Genomic DNA, 13,898 nt, shown 5'->3' with positions numbered 1-13,898 from the left:
CTGATACAAAATTTTACACTGACTCTTCAGTTATGGTGTTCTTTTTTGGAAATCTGGCAAGGGAAAATCCTGCTTTTGGCACCAAGGATAGGAGGTCCACTAAGGCCATGGTGCAGGCTCAGTGGAAGAAGGTGATCTTGGCAGTGAGTGTCACTTTCAGAAAACCCTGCAGTTAGTCAAATGTTGCAAGATGTTCACTGATCTCACCAGGTTAACCAAGGTAAGAGGAGGCAGTCAGAATTTGCACTAATGCAATGTTAGAAGCCTGTTTCAATGCAAGAAGCAGTAGCACATTGTTTTTCAAATGGGAGCCTTGTAGCTCTTCTCCACAGCTACCATGTCAGCAGATGAATGAGTTGAAGTACTTTCCAAGGAGGGCCATGATGTCAGGACTGATTTTGCTGTACGCACAAAATTTATTTAGGCGAGATGCATCAGCATGTGTGGCAGCTGCAACTGGTTCTCTTGGATGAACTATTTCTGAAGCATGCCTTAAGGTCAACTTGCTCATAATTAAGGTGATATTGTATCAGTGCTGAGCAGGGGTCGTAAGAAAGTCAACTAGAATCGTAAGCTACTGCTCGAGAGGGCAACCCTAATGTCCAATCAGCGATATAAACACCTGTCTTTCACCAAAAACAGTGGGGGTATGTTGAATTGTTGTAAAATAAACTAACCATGTCAGCTGCCTAGATGGTACGTATTGAAAAGCATAATTGGTGAATGACGTCACACACCAGTTGGACATGAAGTGAGTGGTGGTGGTCTAAAATGTATCCGAAAAACATGACACAGCACCAGTTATAATGCAGCTTTCGGCAAGATTTAAGAAAGCACTTTCTTCTGCAGCAAAGTTTTAGGAAGTTTGCAATGCTAAGATGCCTAGCAACCAACTTTTATGCAGGTATTTCTGGGCGGTGGGCCACAAGCATTTGGGGAAGGAAATTGCATCGAGCAGCAAGCTACACCTACTTGCCAAAATTTGCATGCAGCTGCTGGGCAAAAATGGGTGATGTGGGAACCCACATTGGAGACAATTGAAAATTGCTCTGGCAGTTTTTGGGGGCACAGACTCGATTGTAAACCTCCCTATTCCATTTCCTTCCTTTGCCCACCCTGGGACTGTCCAAAAATGAGTAACTGGCAGGAAAATCCAAGGCAAAGTCACATATAATGGAATCATCATTCCTCTCCCAGCATGATATACAAAAGGCCTTTTGGAACTGAAGATTTTGTTATGGAACTTGTATGATAGACGTTGGTCAAAATGAATCATTATTTTTAACATTTCCCCATCTGTACATAGGTTGGTTTCTTTGTGCACATTTTTTAAACTATGCAGATTTTAAACTCATGTTGGTACCTTATACATTCAATCACGTGTCTAAACCTTTATCAATTTCCAATTTGTTCCCTTTTTATACATTGTACTCCAATAGCCACCTATACAAATCTGGCTCTAAGCCATTTTTAGTCAATTGTGACTTTATATTGGACTTTGCTATATTCTATACTCATTTTTAATTGTGTTTCTTGTAGTGGCAGAAATATTAGAACATGGAAGTTCTCATTAAAAACCACTGATTGATCTATTTACTGATTATATTTAGAGTGTTCTCTAAGAGGGGAAACCAGGACGCTCAAAATGAGTAAAGAGATTTTCATTGAAGAGGAGCACCAAAACCTAGATTTAAAGGTGAGAGCTTATATTATAGAGGTAGTTAGAGAATGGAAAATATCAGTCCAGAATATTTACATAGTGAGAATAGGACAAGGGGCCACAGATTCAAGCTACTAAAAGGTAAATTTAGGACTAATGTCAGGAACTTCTTCACACAAAAAATGAGTAGAGATGACAACCCTGAAATCTTATGAACAGTTTGATGCTTGAATGGGGAGAGTTTAACATTTCTCTGGATGTATGAATTCAGATTATATTTTGAACTGTCTGAAAATTTGTGAAAAGGTTCAGCTTTGATGTTCCAAAATACAGAATTTTCCAGCAAATGATTTCTGAAATGTTGTTAAGATCTGCAGTCACTGCTACACATCAAAAGTATTAAGTGAGAGAAGTCCTAAGTGACTGCAATGAATGCGGCAGTTCAGTAACACTAGTGTGGATACAACACAAGTTTTGAATATGATTCAGTTGCTGTGCTACTCGTTACAGTTCATTATTTCTATTCAATAACCCTTGCAGCAAAACGTGTATGTGGCTGTCAGATGGTAACAGAACTGCCACTCGATTATAACGCCTTCTGTTGAATAGCCTGCCAACACTCTTAATATGTGCTCTGGCTCATATATGACAAATGGCCACTAGGGTGGGGTACCAGAGAGCTGCTGGTGCCTGTCAGCAACATCCCAATAAAAGTCTTATATTCTTGGAAGAGGAGAAGGGAGGCAAGGTGGTGGTGCTTTCCTTGTTGGAAATTTTTATTTTGGAACATCCTGTTAGAAAACATTCAACCTTTCCAGCTAGGTATTTGAGTTGCAGCTAAATCTGGCTACAGCAATCATTTTAAGTGTACATGGATTTTAGCAAGGCTTTTGAAAAGGTGCCACATGGCAGACTGGTCAAAAAAGTAAAAAAGCCCATGGGATCCAAGGCTAAGTGGCTAGTTGGATCCAAAATTAGCTCAGTGGCAGGAAGCAAAGAGTAATGGTTGATTGGTGTTTTTGCAACTGGAAGGCTGTTTGCAGTGGGATCCCGCAAGGCTCCGTACTAGGTCCCCTGCTTTTTGTGGTGTATATTAATGATTTGGACTTGAATGTGGGGAGCTTGTTCCAGAAGTTTGCAGATGATACAAAAATTGGCCGTGTGGTTGATGGTGAGGAGGAAAGCTGTAGACTGCAGGAAGATATCAAGGGACTGGTCAGGTGGCCAGAAAAGTGGCAAATGGAATTCACTCGAGAAGTGTGAGGTAATGCATTTGGGGAGGACAAACAAGGCAAGGGAGTACACAATAAATGGAAGGATACTGAGAGGTGTAGAGGAACAAAGGGACCTTGGAGTCCATGTCCACAGATCCCTGAAGGTAGCAGGACAGGTAGATAAGGAGTTCCTCATGGCCGTGTCCTAGGCCCAACCACCTTCAGCTGCTTCATCAATGACCTTCCCTCCATCATAAGGTCAGAAATGGGGATGTTTGCTGATGATTGCACAGTGTTCAGTTTCATTCGCAACCCCTCAAATAATGAAGCAGTCCGAGCCTACATGCAGCAAGACCTGGACAACATCCAGGCTTGGGCTGATAAGTGGTAAGTAACGTTCACGCCAGACAAGTGCCAGGCAATGACCATCTCCAACAAGAGAGAGTCTAACCACCTCCCCTTGACATTCAATGGCATTACCATCGCCGAATCCCCCACATCCTGGGGGTCACCATTGACCAGAAACTTAACTGGACCAGCCGTATAAATACTGTGGCTACAAGAGCAGGTCAGAGGGTGAGTATTCTGTGGCGAGTGACTCACTTCCTGACTCCCCAAAGCCTTTCCACCATCTACAAGGCACAAGTCAGGAGTGTGATGGAATACTCTCCACTTGCCTGGACGAGTGCAGCTCAACACTCAAGAAGCTCGACACCAGCCAGGACAAAGCAGCCCATTTGATTGGCACCCCATCCACCACCCTAAACATTCACTCCCTTCACCACCGGCGCACAGTGGCTGCAGTGTGTACCATCCACAGGATGCACTGCAGCAACTCCCCAAGGCTTCTTCGACAGCACCTCCCACACCCACGACCTCTACCACCTAGAAGGACAAGAGTAGCAGGCACGTGGGAACAACACCACCTGCACGTTCCCCTCCAAGTCACACACCATCCCGACTTGGAAATATATCGCTGTTCCTTCATCATCGCTGGGTCAAAATCCTGGAACTCCCTTCCTAATAGCACTGTGAGAGGACCTTCACCACACGGACTGCAGCAGTTCAAGAAGGCGGCTCACCACCACCTTCTCGAGGGCAATTTGGGATGGGCAATAAATGCCGGCCTTGCCAGCGACGCCCACATCCCATGAATGAATTAAAAAAAAATAAGGCATATGGGATACTTTCCTTTATTAGCCGAGGCATAGAATACAAGAGCAGGGAAGTTACGGTAGAACTGTATAAAACATTGGTTAGGCCACAGCTTGAGTACTGGGTACAGTTCTGGTCACCACATTACAGGAAAGATGTGATTGCACTAGAGAGGGTACAGAGGAGATTTCCGAGAATGTTGTCAGGTCTGGAGAATTTTAGCTATGGGGAAAGATTGGATAAGCTGGGGTGGTTCCTTCAGAACAATGTAGGCTGAGAGGAGATTTAATTGAGGTATATAAAATTATGACGGGACTAGATAGAGTGGATAGGGAGGACCTATTTCCCTTAGCAGACGGGTCACTGACCAGGGGGCATAGATTTAAAGTAATTGGTAGAAGGATTAGACGGGATTGGAGGAGAAATTTTTCACCCAGAGGGTTGTGGGGGTCTGGAACTTACTGCTGAAAGAGTGGTAGGAGCAGAAAACCTCAGCTCATTTACAAAGTACTTAGATGTGCACTTGAAGTGCTGTAACCTACAGGGCTACAGACCAAGTGCTGGAAAGTGGGATTAAGCTGGATAGCTCTTTTTCGGCCGGCATGGACAGGATGGGCCGAATGGCCTCCTTCTCTGCCATAACTTTCTATGATTGTTAAAAATTCGCCGCAGAAACAGTTGGATTGCTTAATCAGATCACTGAACAAGTCTGTCACAACTGTGTTTACAAACCTAGTGCTGTATCCCCACACTCAACTTCATCTGACTACGCCCCTTTAAAGTTTAACACTCCGCCAGGGAGGGAGGTGCAGTATTAACTATAAGTCTGTGATACTGAATAAATTGGAAAGTGCGAGGCCGCACCATCAATAAATCTTTCGGACATTGTATTGAACCACGAATGGCCTCTCAGTTGAACGTTATCCTAATTTTAGTTTGACGATCTCATTGTCCACATGATTGAAATGTCAAAGGGATTAATTCATTCACACACTGCAGTAGCAAAGTGCCGTTGAATCTGAACCTCGGTGCCCCCGTTCTCTGTTGTGTTGAGGTTTCTCCCTATCCTCACACGGGTCCATCACCCAGTCCCACCGCCCCTTCTCTCCTCGCCATCTGCGCCGCAACCAGTCCCAGCTTGGGGTTTACCTTTCCAAGAACAAGCAGGACAACCCTCTTCCAAGTTTAAAAAAAAATGACCACACAGAATCTGTTTTAATTAAATATATATAATGGGAATGTTTTATTTCGCCGGCATAAGAGGACGCTTTCTCCTTTAAGAGCGGCTGTAGGCGGGGCGCGGCGCTATTGGAAACAACAGCTCTGGTCGCTACTTCCTACATGAGCCCCGGCAGCTGGTGCAGTAAGTTCGGGGCTCGCAGTGACTGTTGGTGCTTGTGGTTGCGATTTAACGGAATATCTACCGGCTCCTTTTGCAGGACAACCCGAAAGTTAAGAGGGGAAAATTATCAACTGAATGTGACTACACTGTCCCTGTAATATAAACATTGGGCAGGATGAGCGGAGGAGAGGTAGTTTGCTGCGGCTGGTTAAGAAAATCTCCACCAGAAAAGAAGTTGAGACGATATGTAAGTAAGAATGGTTCATGAAGTGTATTTCTCAACGGTGGTAGTTTCAGAACATTGACACATCAGTGCCAGGTGTCCTCGCCCTTTAATGTATACCGAAAGGCATCCGATCAAACCAGAGTAAGTTTAATAAAGGCAGTGCAGCATTGGTATCTAGGGACTAACTGAATGCAGTTAGCAACATAAAGACCAACTAACATTTGTTTTATTTCCTGAACAAAACAGGATTTGGGGAAGCACTGTCGCGATTCTTTGGTATATGCGTAAGGCTGCACAATACCAAAGGTGAATAACAGAATTGAAACCAATTTAGGTCGGATTTTTCAAGAATATCTTCCATCGAAAGTAAAAACTGTATGAAAACACCAGTTATTCTCCAGCCAACCTGCCGCACTTCACTGGGAAGGGAGTTAATAGTGTCCGAATAACGTAGATTTGAGTTTTGAACTCTGGTAATTTGGGACTTGTCAAAACTGTAACGATATGGACAGGTGTTAAATATTATTATAAAACTGTAGAATGGAATAATTTCTTTCTGGTGGCTGGAAACCTCCAGTTGATGCAGGTCTCCAATGTTTTGTGGGTATTGATGCTAATTTCCCTTCTTGGGAAGGTGACTATTCATTGCAGTGAAATTAAAAACGATGGTTGACGCTTAGGTTTGCGAGATTCATTTCAAAACGCACATACTGGTAAACTGCAAGACCGTTATTCAGGGAATGAGAAGAATGTTATCGTAATAGTGCGTTCCCGGCGTTATTTTTCACTTGTCTTATTTTTTTAAAAAGTCATTGTATGTGACGTGGGTCGTTGGTTTATTTCCGCATCTGGACTATATTAACTGTCCCTATGCAATTCTTTCACTGTTGTAGCCATTCACCCTGATGTTCCGCATTATTTGGGTTGCGGTTTCCATCATTTGTCTTGCTGCCTCCTTGGAAATAGTTCCTTGCTATATCGCTTCTTATGTAATTTGGCCTCGTTCTTTAACCTTTTCAACTTTTTTTTTGTTTTGGCTGCTTTCCCTCCCTACCATTTGTAATGCATCTCACCATTCCCTCCTTCTAACCACCCTCCTTTGTCCCAACGTCAGGCAATCTCAATAAGCCTGTACCCCAGCCTATTTCCACTTCTGCTTCTTCCGTGTCCGGAATGAAATAGAAGGCTGACGTCAATGTACCATTGAAACCTGCTATGTATGAAAAGTAGCCTATATTAATCTCACTTCTGCCTGCCATTGTAACATCGAATTTCAAATAAATGGTGCAGATACTGAACATGGTCTATTTCAAAATAAACCTGATATGGGCAGTGTGGTGACACTAAGCACTGCCACATAGTGGCAGAATATGGGATTGGACCTGCAATCCCCCTCGGATTGAGTTTACTGATCTCAGTCATGCCACTGGCCATGCCAAGCAGAAACCGAGGCATTTCCCCCACAGTCTTGAAGTAAGGCTGAAGGGAGTCACCCTGGCCAGTCTTGCACACCTCCTGGTGACTGGTTATGGAGCAGTATTGGCGGAGTCCTGCACGCCGATCATTTTACCTTTGGGAGTGGTGCACGATATGGTAGGTCCAGAAAAGGGAGCAAGTGTAAATGTTTTATTTCAACAAACCTGGATGTGGGAGGTGTAAATTTAAGCTTGGAAGGTACACAGTTTGTACACATCAAAAACTGATAGTTTTGAAAAAATAAAATGAGTATGCGACTTACCCATTCATACTTCGTCTTTAGGCTGTAGCTCATTTGATTTTTCAATTGTTTGCCTCAGTATTTTTCATGACTCTAAAGCAATAGTTTGCAGTTTATTTCCCAGTAATCGAATTATGCTGCTAATGTGATGTGACTTTGTAATACTAATATTCATTCCCAGCACTTTATTCTTATACCATTCAAGTAGTTCACAACTTGTTGTCTTCATAATATTTAGTCAATTGTCCCTGTGCCCCATCATTACATGTTTTTGGTGAGTGTCATTTTCACTTGTGATATGATCATTGGTTGCACTCAAAAGGTGGCCACTGGCTTCTGTCAAATGCAGCTTCTATTTCCATGAGTGAAGTTGGCTTTTTAAAATAAAAATGACAGTTATGGCATAGTTACAGTCCATCTCGAGTACAAATCAATACATTTAAGATGCATCCAGTATGATTTTTGTTGGGGTAGCAGGAAGGCAGGAAAGAAGCTGAAACCTTGAAGAAACTAAATGGTCACTTCTGTGCGTATCATTTTCAGTTTGTCATATTGGGGGTCATATCATATGTTAAAGATCTGTACCGCTGATGTGCCGGGGTGGCACAGTTGGCAGCACTTTTACCTTTAAGTCACACGGTTGTGGCTTCAAGCCCCACTCCGAGGACCTGAGCACAAAATTTAGGCTGACACTCCAGTGCAGTACTGCGGGAGGGCTGCACTGTTGCTGTTCCTAAGTGGTCCTGTGAGAACTTTTCAAACTGGATTTTATACCGTGTCCAGTGAAGCCTAAGCATGTGAGACTATCTACTAGAATCAGGTTCACATCTCTTAGCTTTTATGCACTCGAGTCAGGTCACTGATTTGCCTCCTAGTTATACCACTGCTTTTGTGTCAATGGCATCTGAAATTGTTTTGCATTGAGGCAGTATATAATTATACAGTACGGGTCACGCATGAAATATTTTGGTTATTTTCTGAGAACTTATCTCCTATTCACACTATATACAGTGGGTAAATTATTGTTGATTTTTGCATGTTAACTATTGATCCAGTGGCTAATGAGTTTATCACTGGTACAAAACAAATTCACTGAAGTTTTATTTCACATGGTGGCATGCATGCATTCTGGAGTGGCTTTTGAAGAGTGAGTTGTCATCCAGACCCATTTTAAAAATTAACTGGTTAGAAATATTAATAACCTTTTTGTGTTTTAGTTGAGATGGTCTTGTGACTATTACTGTTTTAAAGCCAGGGTATTATCAGTAATCGAGCTCAGCCAATACCTATAAAGTGGACTTGTCCTCCAAAGAATGCTACAGTGATTTTTAGCCCTTTTTGCTTTGCATAAATACAGCTCCCTCACAATTTTGAATCAGTCACACTCCAAGCCAGTTTCCCTGTCAGCAACACTAATAGTTTTCAATTTTCTAGCTCCCAGAATTAAATGAGTATGTCTGCTGCTGTTATGTTTTAAAATAGTTTCTGAAGTTAGGAATAATGTAACTGAGATAATGCGCTGGTGGTGGATTGTTGGCTGATTAATCATTTTTTGACTTTTTTTCTACCTTGACCCTTTTTGCAGTGAATAGAAACAGGTCTTTTATATTCATGAAAAACTAGTAACATTCTGTGTGATGCAATGTCATCTTACGGTTGGGCTGTTGTGAATTATCTGTCTGAAGTAACTTCATCCTATATGCAAATCACTTAATTCTATTTCACAGTATTACTTCCCCTTTTTTGTTATCTGATTTTTTTTTGATGGAAGAGTTAGGTTTTGCATATCTGCAAATGTTTGTATTCTTTTGCGCAAGTAGATTATTACAAACTAGCTAAAAGCATACATATTAGGGTTAATAGTATGAATTTTGAAACAGCTTTATTAACCTTAGATGTGCTTCTGTCTTATCTACTAATAGTTATTATGAACATTTCAGTTTTTTTGTGCTAGAATAGGGGGTTGTGTCTTTTGCTTTTATCACTTAGTATTTCCTAGTCCTTTATAAAATGTGGCAATTTTTTAATTGAAGTACATTTAGTAGGTAGTTGAGTAAAGTCTCCAAGCCTCTATTGGCTAGTGCTCCACTAGTTCTGGGGAGTGGCATCTTCAGCTGCACAGCTAAGTTACACATTAATACCTGTTTCTGAGGCCCTGCCTTAATAACTTTCAGTACTCGACAGCACAGAATGATCCTAACAGTAAAATACCTGCAGATAAACATTCACCACCCATCGATGGCCTTTCCAAAATCATCAATCATTGCCATCTCTCCTGTAACTTCCTGTTCAAATTCCTCCAGTCCGACTTCTACCTTTCGCACACCTAAATGGCCCTAATCAAAGTCACCAACGGCGTCCTTTGTGACCATAGTACTTTATCCCTCCTCATCCTCTTTTTTGACCTCTCCACGTAGTTCAAAACAGTTGACCGCGTCGTCCTCCTCCAGCACCTATCCTCCATTTTCCAGTATATGGTTCTACTCCCACCTATCCAAACCAAGCAAGAGTATGTCCAGCAATGGTTTGTCTTCTGCTTTCTGTACTATCACCTCCAGAGTACCTCCAAGGATTTATGTTTGGCCACCTTCTCTTTCTCATCCACATGCTGCCCCTCGGCACCATTGTGTACGCGCGCACACACACACACACACACACACACACACACACACACACACTTCCTTTTCTTTCTCTCTCTCCTCAATTGCCTCTTCACACTGCTTGTATGACATTCAGTCTCTTCATTCCTTAACTTCTCCAGCTCAACATTGAGAAGATTCAAACTCCGCTCACTTGCCATTGATTCTAATTCCAACCTCAGCTGCACAATTCAGCTGAACCAGAATTTACACAGCAATAATGTCTTGTTAGACCCCAAACTTGAGCTTCATAGCGCATATCCTCTCCATCGCAAAGGTTTTGAAAGAGGTGGCTACAGAGATAGTGGATGCATTGGTTGTCGTCTTCCAAAATTCTATAGATTCTGGAATGGTTCCTGCAAATTGGAGGGTAGCAAATGTAACCCCACTATTTAAGAAAGGAGGGAGAGAGAAAACAGGGAACGACAGACCTGTTAGCCTGACATCAGTAGTAGGGAAATGCTAGAATCTGTTATAAAGGATGTGATAACAGGACACTTAGAAAATAATAGGATTTGGCAGAGTCAACATGGATTTATGAAAGGAAAATCAAGTTTGACAAACCTATTGGAGTTCTTTGAGGATGTAACTAGTAGAATAGATAAGGGGGAACCAACGGATGTGATGTATTTGGATATTCAGAAGGCTTTCAATAAGGTCTCACACAGGAGGTTGGTGAACAAAGTTAGAGCACATGGAATTGGGGGCAATATACTGGCATGGATTGAGAATTGGTTAACAGACAGAAATCAGAGAGTAGGAATAAATGGGTCTTTTTCAGGTTGGCAGACTGTGACTAGTGGGGTACCGCAGGGGTCGGTGCTTGGGCCCCAGCTATTCACAATCTATATCGATGATTTGGATGAGGGGACCAAATGTAATATTTCCAAGTTTGCTGATAAAACAAAGCCAGGTGGGAATGTGAGTTGTGAGGAGGATGCAAAGCAGCTTCATGGGGATACAGACAGACTAAGTGAGTGGGCACGAACATATCAGATAGAATGTAATGTGGAAAAATGTGAAGTTATCCACTTTGGTAGGAAAAAAGGAAATGCAGTGTATTTTTTTAAAATGGTGAGAGATTGGGAAATGTTGATGTTCAAAAGGACCTGGGTGTCCTTGTATGTGAGTCACTGAAAACTAACATGCAGGTGCAGCAAGCAATTAGGAAGACAAATGGTATGTTGGCCTTTATTACAAGAGGATTTGAGTGCAGGAGTAAAGATATCTTACTGCAATTATATAGGGCCTTAGTGAGACCGCACCTGGAGTATTGTGTCCAATTTTGGTCTCCTTACTTAAGAAAGGATATACTTGCCATAGTATACTTGTACAACAAAGGTTCACCAAACTGATTCCTGGGATGGCAGGTTTGTCGTATGAGGAGAGATTGAGTAGACTAGGCCTGTATTCTCTCGAGTTTAGAAGAATGAGAGGGGATCGCATTCAAACAGAAAATTCTTACAGGGCTCGACAGGATAGATGCAAGGAGGATGTTTCCCCTGGCTGGGGAGTCTAGAAGCAGGGGCCACAGTCTCAGAATAAGGGGTAGGCCACATAGGACTGAGATGAGGAGAAATTTCTTCACTCAGAGGGTGGTGAATCTTTGGAATTCTCTCCCCCAGAGGACTGTGGAGGCTCAGTCATTGAGTACATTCAAAACAGAGATTGATAGATTTCTAGATGTTAAAGGCATCAAGGGATATGGGGATAGTACAGGAAAATGGCGTTGAGGTCTAAGATCAGCCATGATCTTGCTGAATGGCGGAGCAGGCTCGAGGGGCCGAATGGCCTACTCCTCCTATTTCTATGTTGTTACGTGCACTTACTGCCACCTCCACAACTCTGCTTGCCTCAGTCTGTCTGAAATCTTTATACCTGCCTTCATCACCTCGAGTCTATCGTCTTGCTGTTCTTCAACCTTCCACTCTCCATAAGCTCCAACTTGTTCAAAACTCTCATGTATCCTCTCTCACTGTAAGCTCTGGAATTCCCTCCCTACATCTCTTCACCTCTCTACTCCTTTAAGATGCTGCTTAAAACCTGCCTCTTTGACCAAGCTTTTAGAAACTTGTCCTAATATCTCCTTATTTGGCTCGGTGTTGTTTTCTGTCTGGTTACGTTCCTATGAAGTACCTTGGGACGTTTCACTATGTTAAAGGCCCTATATAAAGACAAGTTGTTATTAAGTCTCAATCACTCATCGTCCCAGGCCTCGCTGACCTACCTTGGCTTTCCATCCCTCGTGGTCTTTCCCCACCCACTGCAATCTCCTTCAGTCCTATATAACCCTCCAAAATATTAATTTCTCTGACTGTATGGTCTTTTATGTATCCCTTCACCTCCACTATTGGTAAACAATTTTACAACACCAAGTTATAGTCCAACAATTTTATTTGAAAATCACAAGCTTTCGGAGGCTTCCTCCTTCCTCAGGTGAATGTGGAAATGAAAACCTCGAACCTTTCGCATTTATAAATCACAGAACAATACCTGGTGGTTACAGATAGTCTTTCCAACTGCCCGTTGCCAAGGCAATCAAAGTGTTCAGACAGAGAGGTGTTACCTACAGGGCCACCGAATATACAAACAACCAAAAAACACACAGAGAGAGAGGCAGAAACATAGAAACATCCGGAAGGAAGAGAAAGACAGCAAATGACCTGTTATATTAAAAACAGATAACTTTTGTTCGCTGGTGGGGTTACGTGTGGCGTGACATGAGCCCAAGATCCCGGTTGAGGCCATCTTCATGGGTGTGGAACTTGGCTATCAATTTCTGCTCGACGATTTTGCATTGTCGTGTGTCTCGAAGGCCGCCTTGGAGTACGCTTACCCGAAGGTCGGTGGCTGAATGTCCTTGACTGCTGAAGTGTTCCCCGACTGGGAACCCTCCTGTCTCGCCATTGTTGCACGGTGTCCGTTCATCCGTTGTCGCAGCGTCTGCATGGTCTCGCCAATGTACCATGCTCTGGGGCATCCTTTCCTGCAACGTATGAGGTAGACAACGTTGGCAGAGAGCCTTCAGCCACCTGGGTCCTACTCTCTGGTATTTCCCCTATAAACCCCTTTTTTTAATATATATATTTGCAGTAATGAGTCTCTCGTTTTCAGAATGTTGATAAGCTGCTTGATCTTTGTTTTTATGGTTTGTAAAACTGCCTGAGCACCTCCTGAATACCTTATACGTTGGGGCCTGTACTTCCTTATACCAGAAAGTCAGAGAATCTTTTTTTAGCTTTTTGTGGTGCTCTTGTGGTTCTGTTCATTTCTCACTCAATTGCCTTATGTACTTTCATATTTCTTCATCTCCAAGTTCTTGTTAAATATGTGGATTGAAAATTGTTTCAAAATTAGTTTTGGCTGATTTTAATAAACTACTTGAGCTTTTCTGTCTGTTTTGCCAATTTTTTTAAGTATATAATGCCATTTAACTCAAATATTCATGCATATATAGAAAATTTGTGAATTTTTACAATGCTGCTTAAATATTGTAAATAACAGCTGTTCTAAAAAAAATTTTTAGATGTAAATTTGGGGCTGCCTGAACTCATTCTCTTTGCTTCAATTGATTTTTTTTTTATTCATTCATGGGATATGGGCATTGCTGGCAAAGCCAGCATTTATTGCCCATCCTTACTTGCCCTTGAGAAGATGGTGGTGAGCCGTCTTCTTGAACCGCTGCAGTCCATGTGGTGAAGGTTTTCCCACGGTGCTGTTCGGTAGGGAGTTCCAGAATTTTGACCCAGCGACAAGGAACGGCGATATATTTCCAAATCGGGATGGTGTGTGACTTGGAGGAGAACATGCAGATGGTGATGTTCCCATGTGCCTGCTGCCCTTGTCCTTCTAGGTGGTGGAGGTCATGGGTTTGGGAGGTGCTGTCGAAGAAGCCTTAGCGAGTTGCTGCAGTGCATTCTGTGGATGGTACTCACTGCATATTGC

At 42.5% G+C, this 13,898-nt stretch overlaps 1 protein-coding gene across 2 annotated transcripts in view; it reads left to right on the top strand.

Annotated features, from left to right (window-relative positions):
- Window positions 1–1,619: 1,619 nt before the first annotated feature.
- Window positions 1,620–13,898, top strand: part of gab2 (GRB2-associated binding protein 2) — a 312,357-nt gene continuing 300,078 nt past the window's right edge. The window contains exons 1-2 of one of the 2 annotated variants that reach the window (XR_010963264.1): window positions 1,620–1,696; window positions 5,469–5,618. Coding sequence is in view for 1 of the 2 variants with exons in the window: in XM_067986246.1 (XP_067842347.1) it covers window positions 5,547–5,618 (72 nt within the window). In the remaining variant the exon portion in view is untranslated. Of the gene's footprint in view, window positions 1,697–5,382; window positions 5,619–13,898 lie in introns of those variants that run through there. The other variant, XM_067986246.1, reaches the window with a different exon arrangement.

The sequence above is a fragment of the Heptranchias perlo genome, chromosome 6 (genome assembly GCF_035084215.1).
Source record: "Heptranchias perlo isolate sHepPer1 chromosome 6, sHepPer1.hap1, whole genome shotgun sequence".
Taxonomy (NCBI): domain Eukaryota; kingdom Metazoa; phylum Chordata; class Chondrichthyes; order Hexanchiformes; family Hexanchidae; genus Heptranchias; species Heptranchias perlo.
The sequence above is the reverse complement of the archived record's forward strand: the minus strand, read 5'-3'. Positions and strand labels throughout refer to the sequence as shown.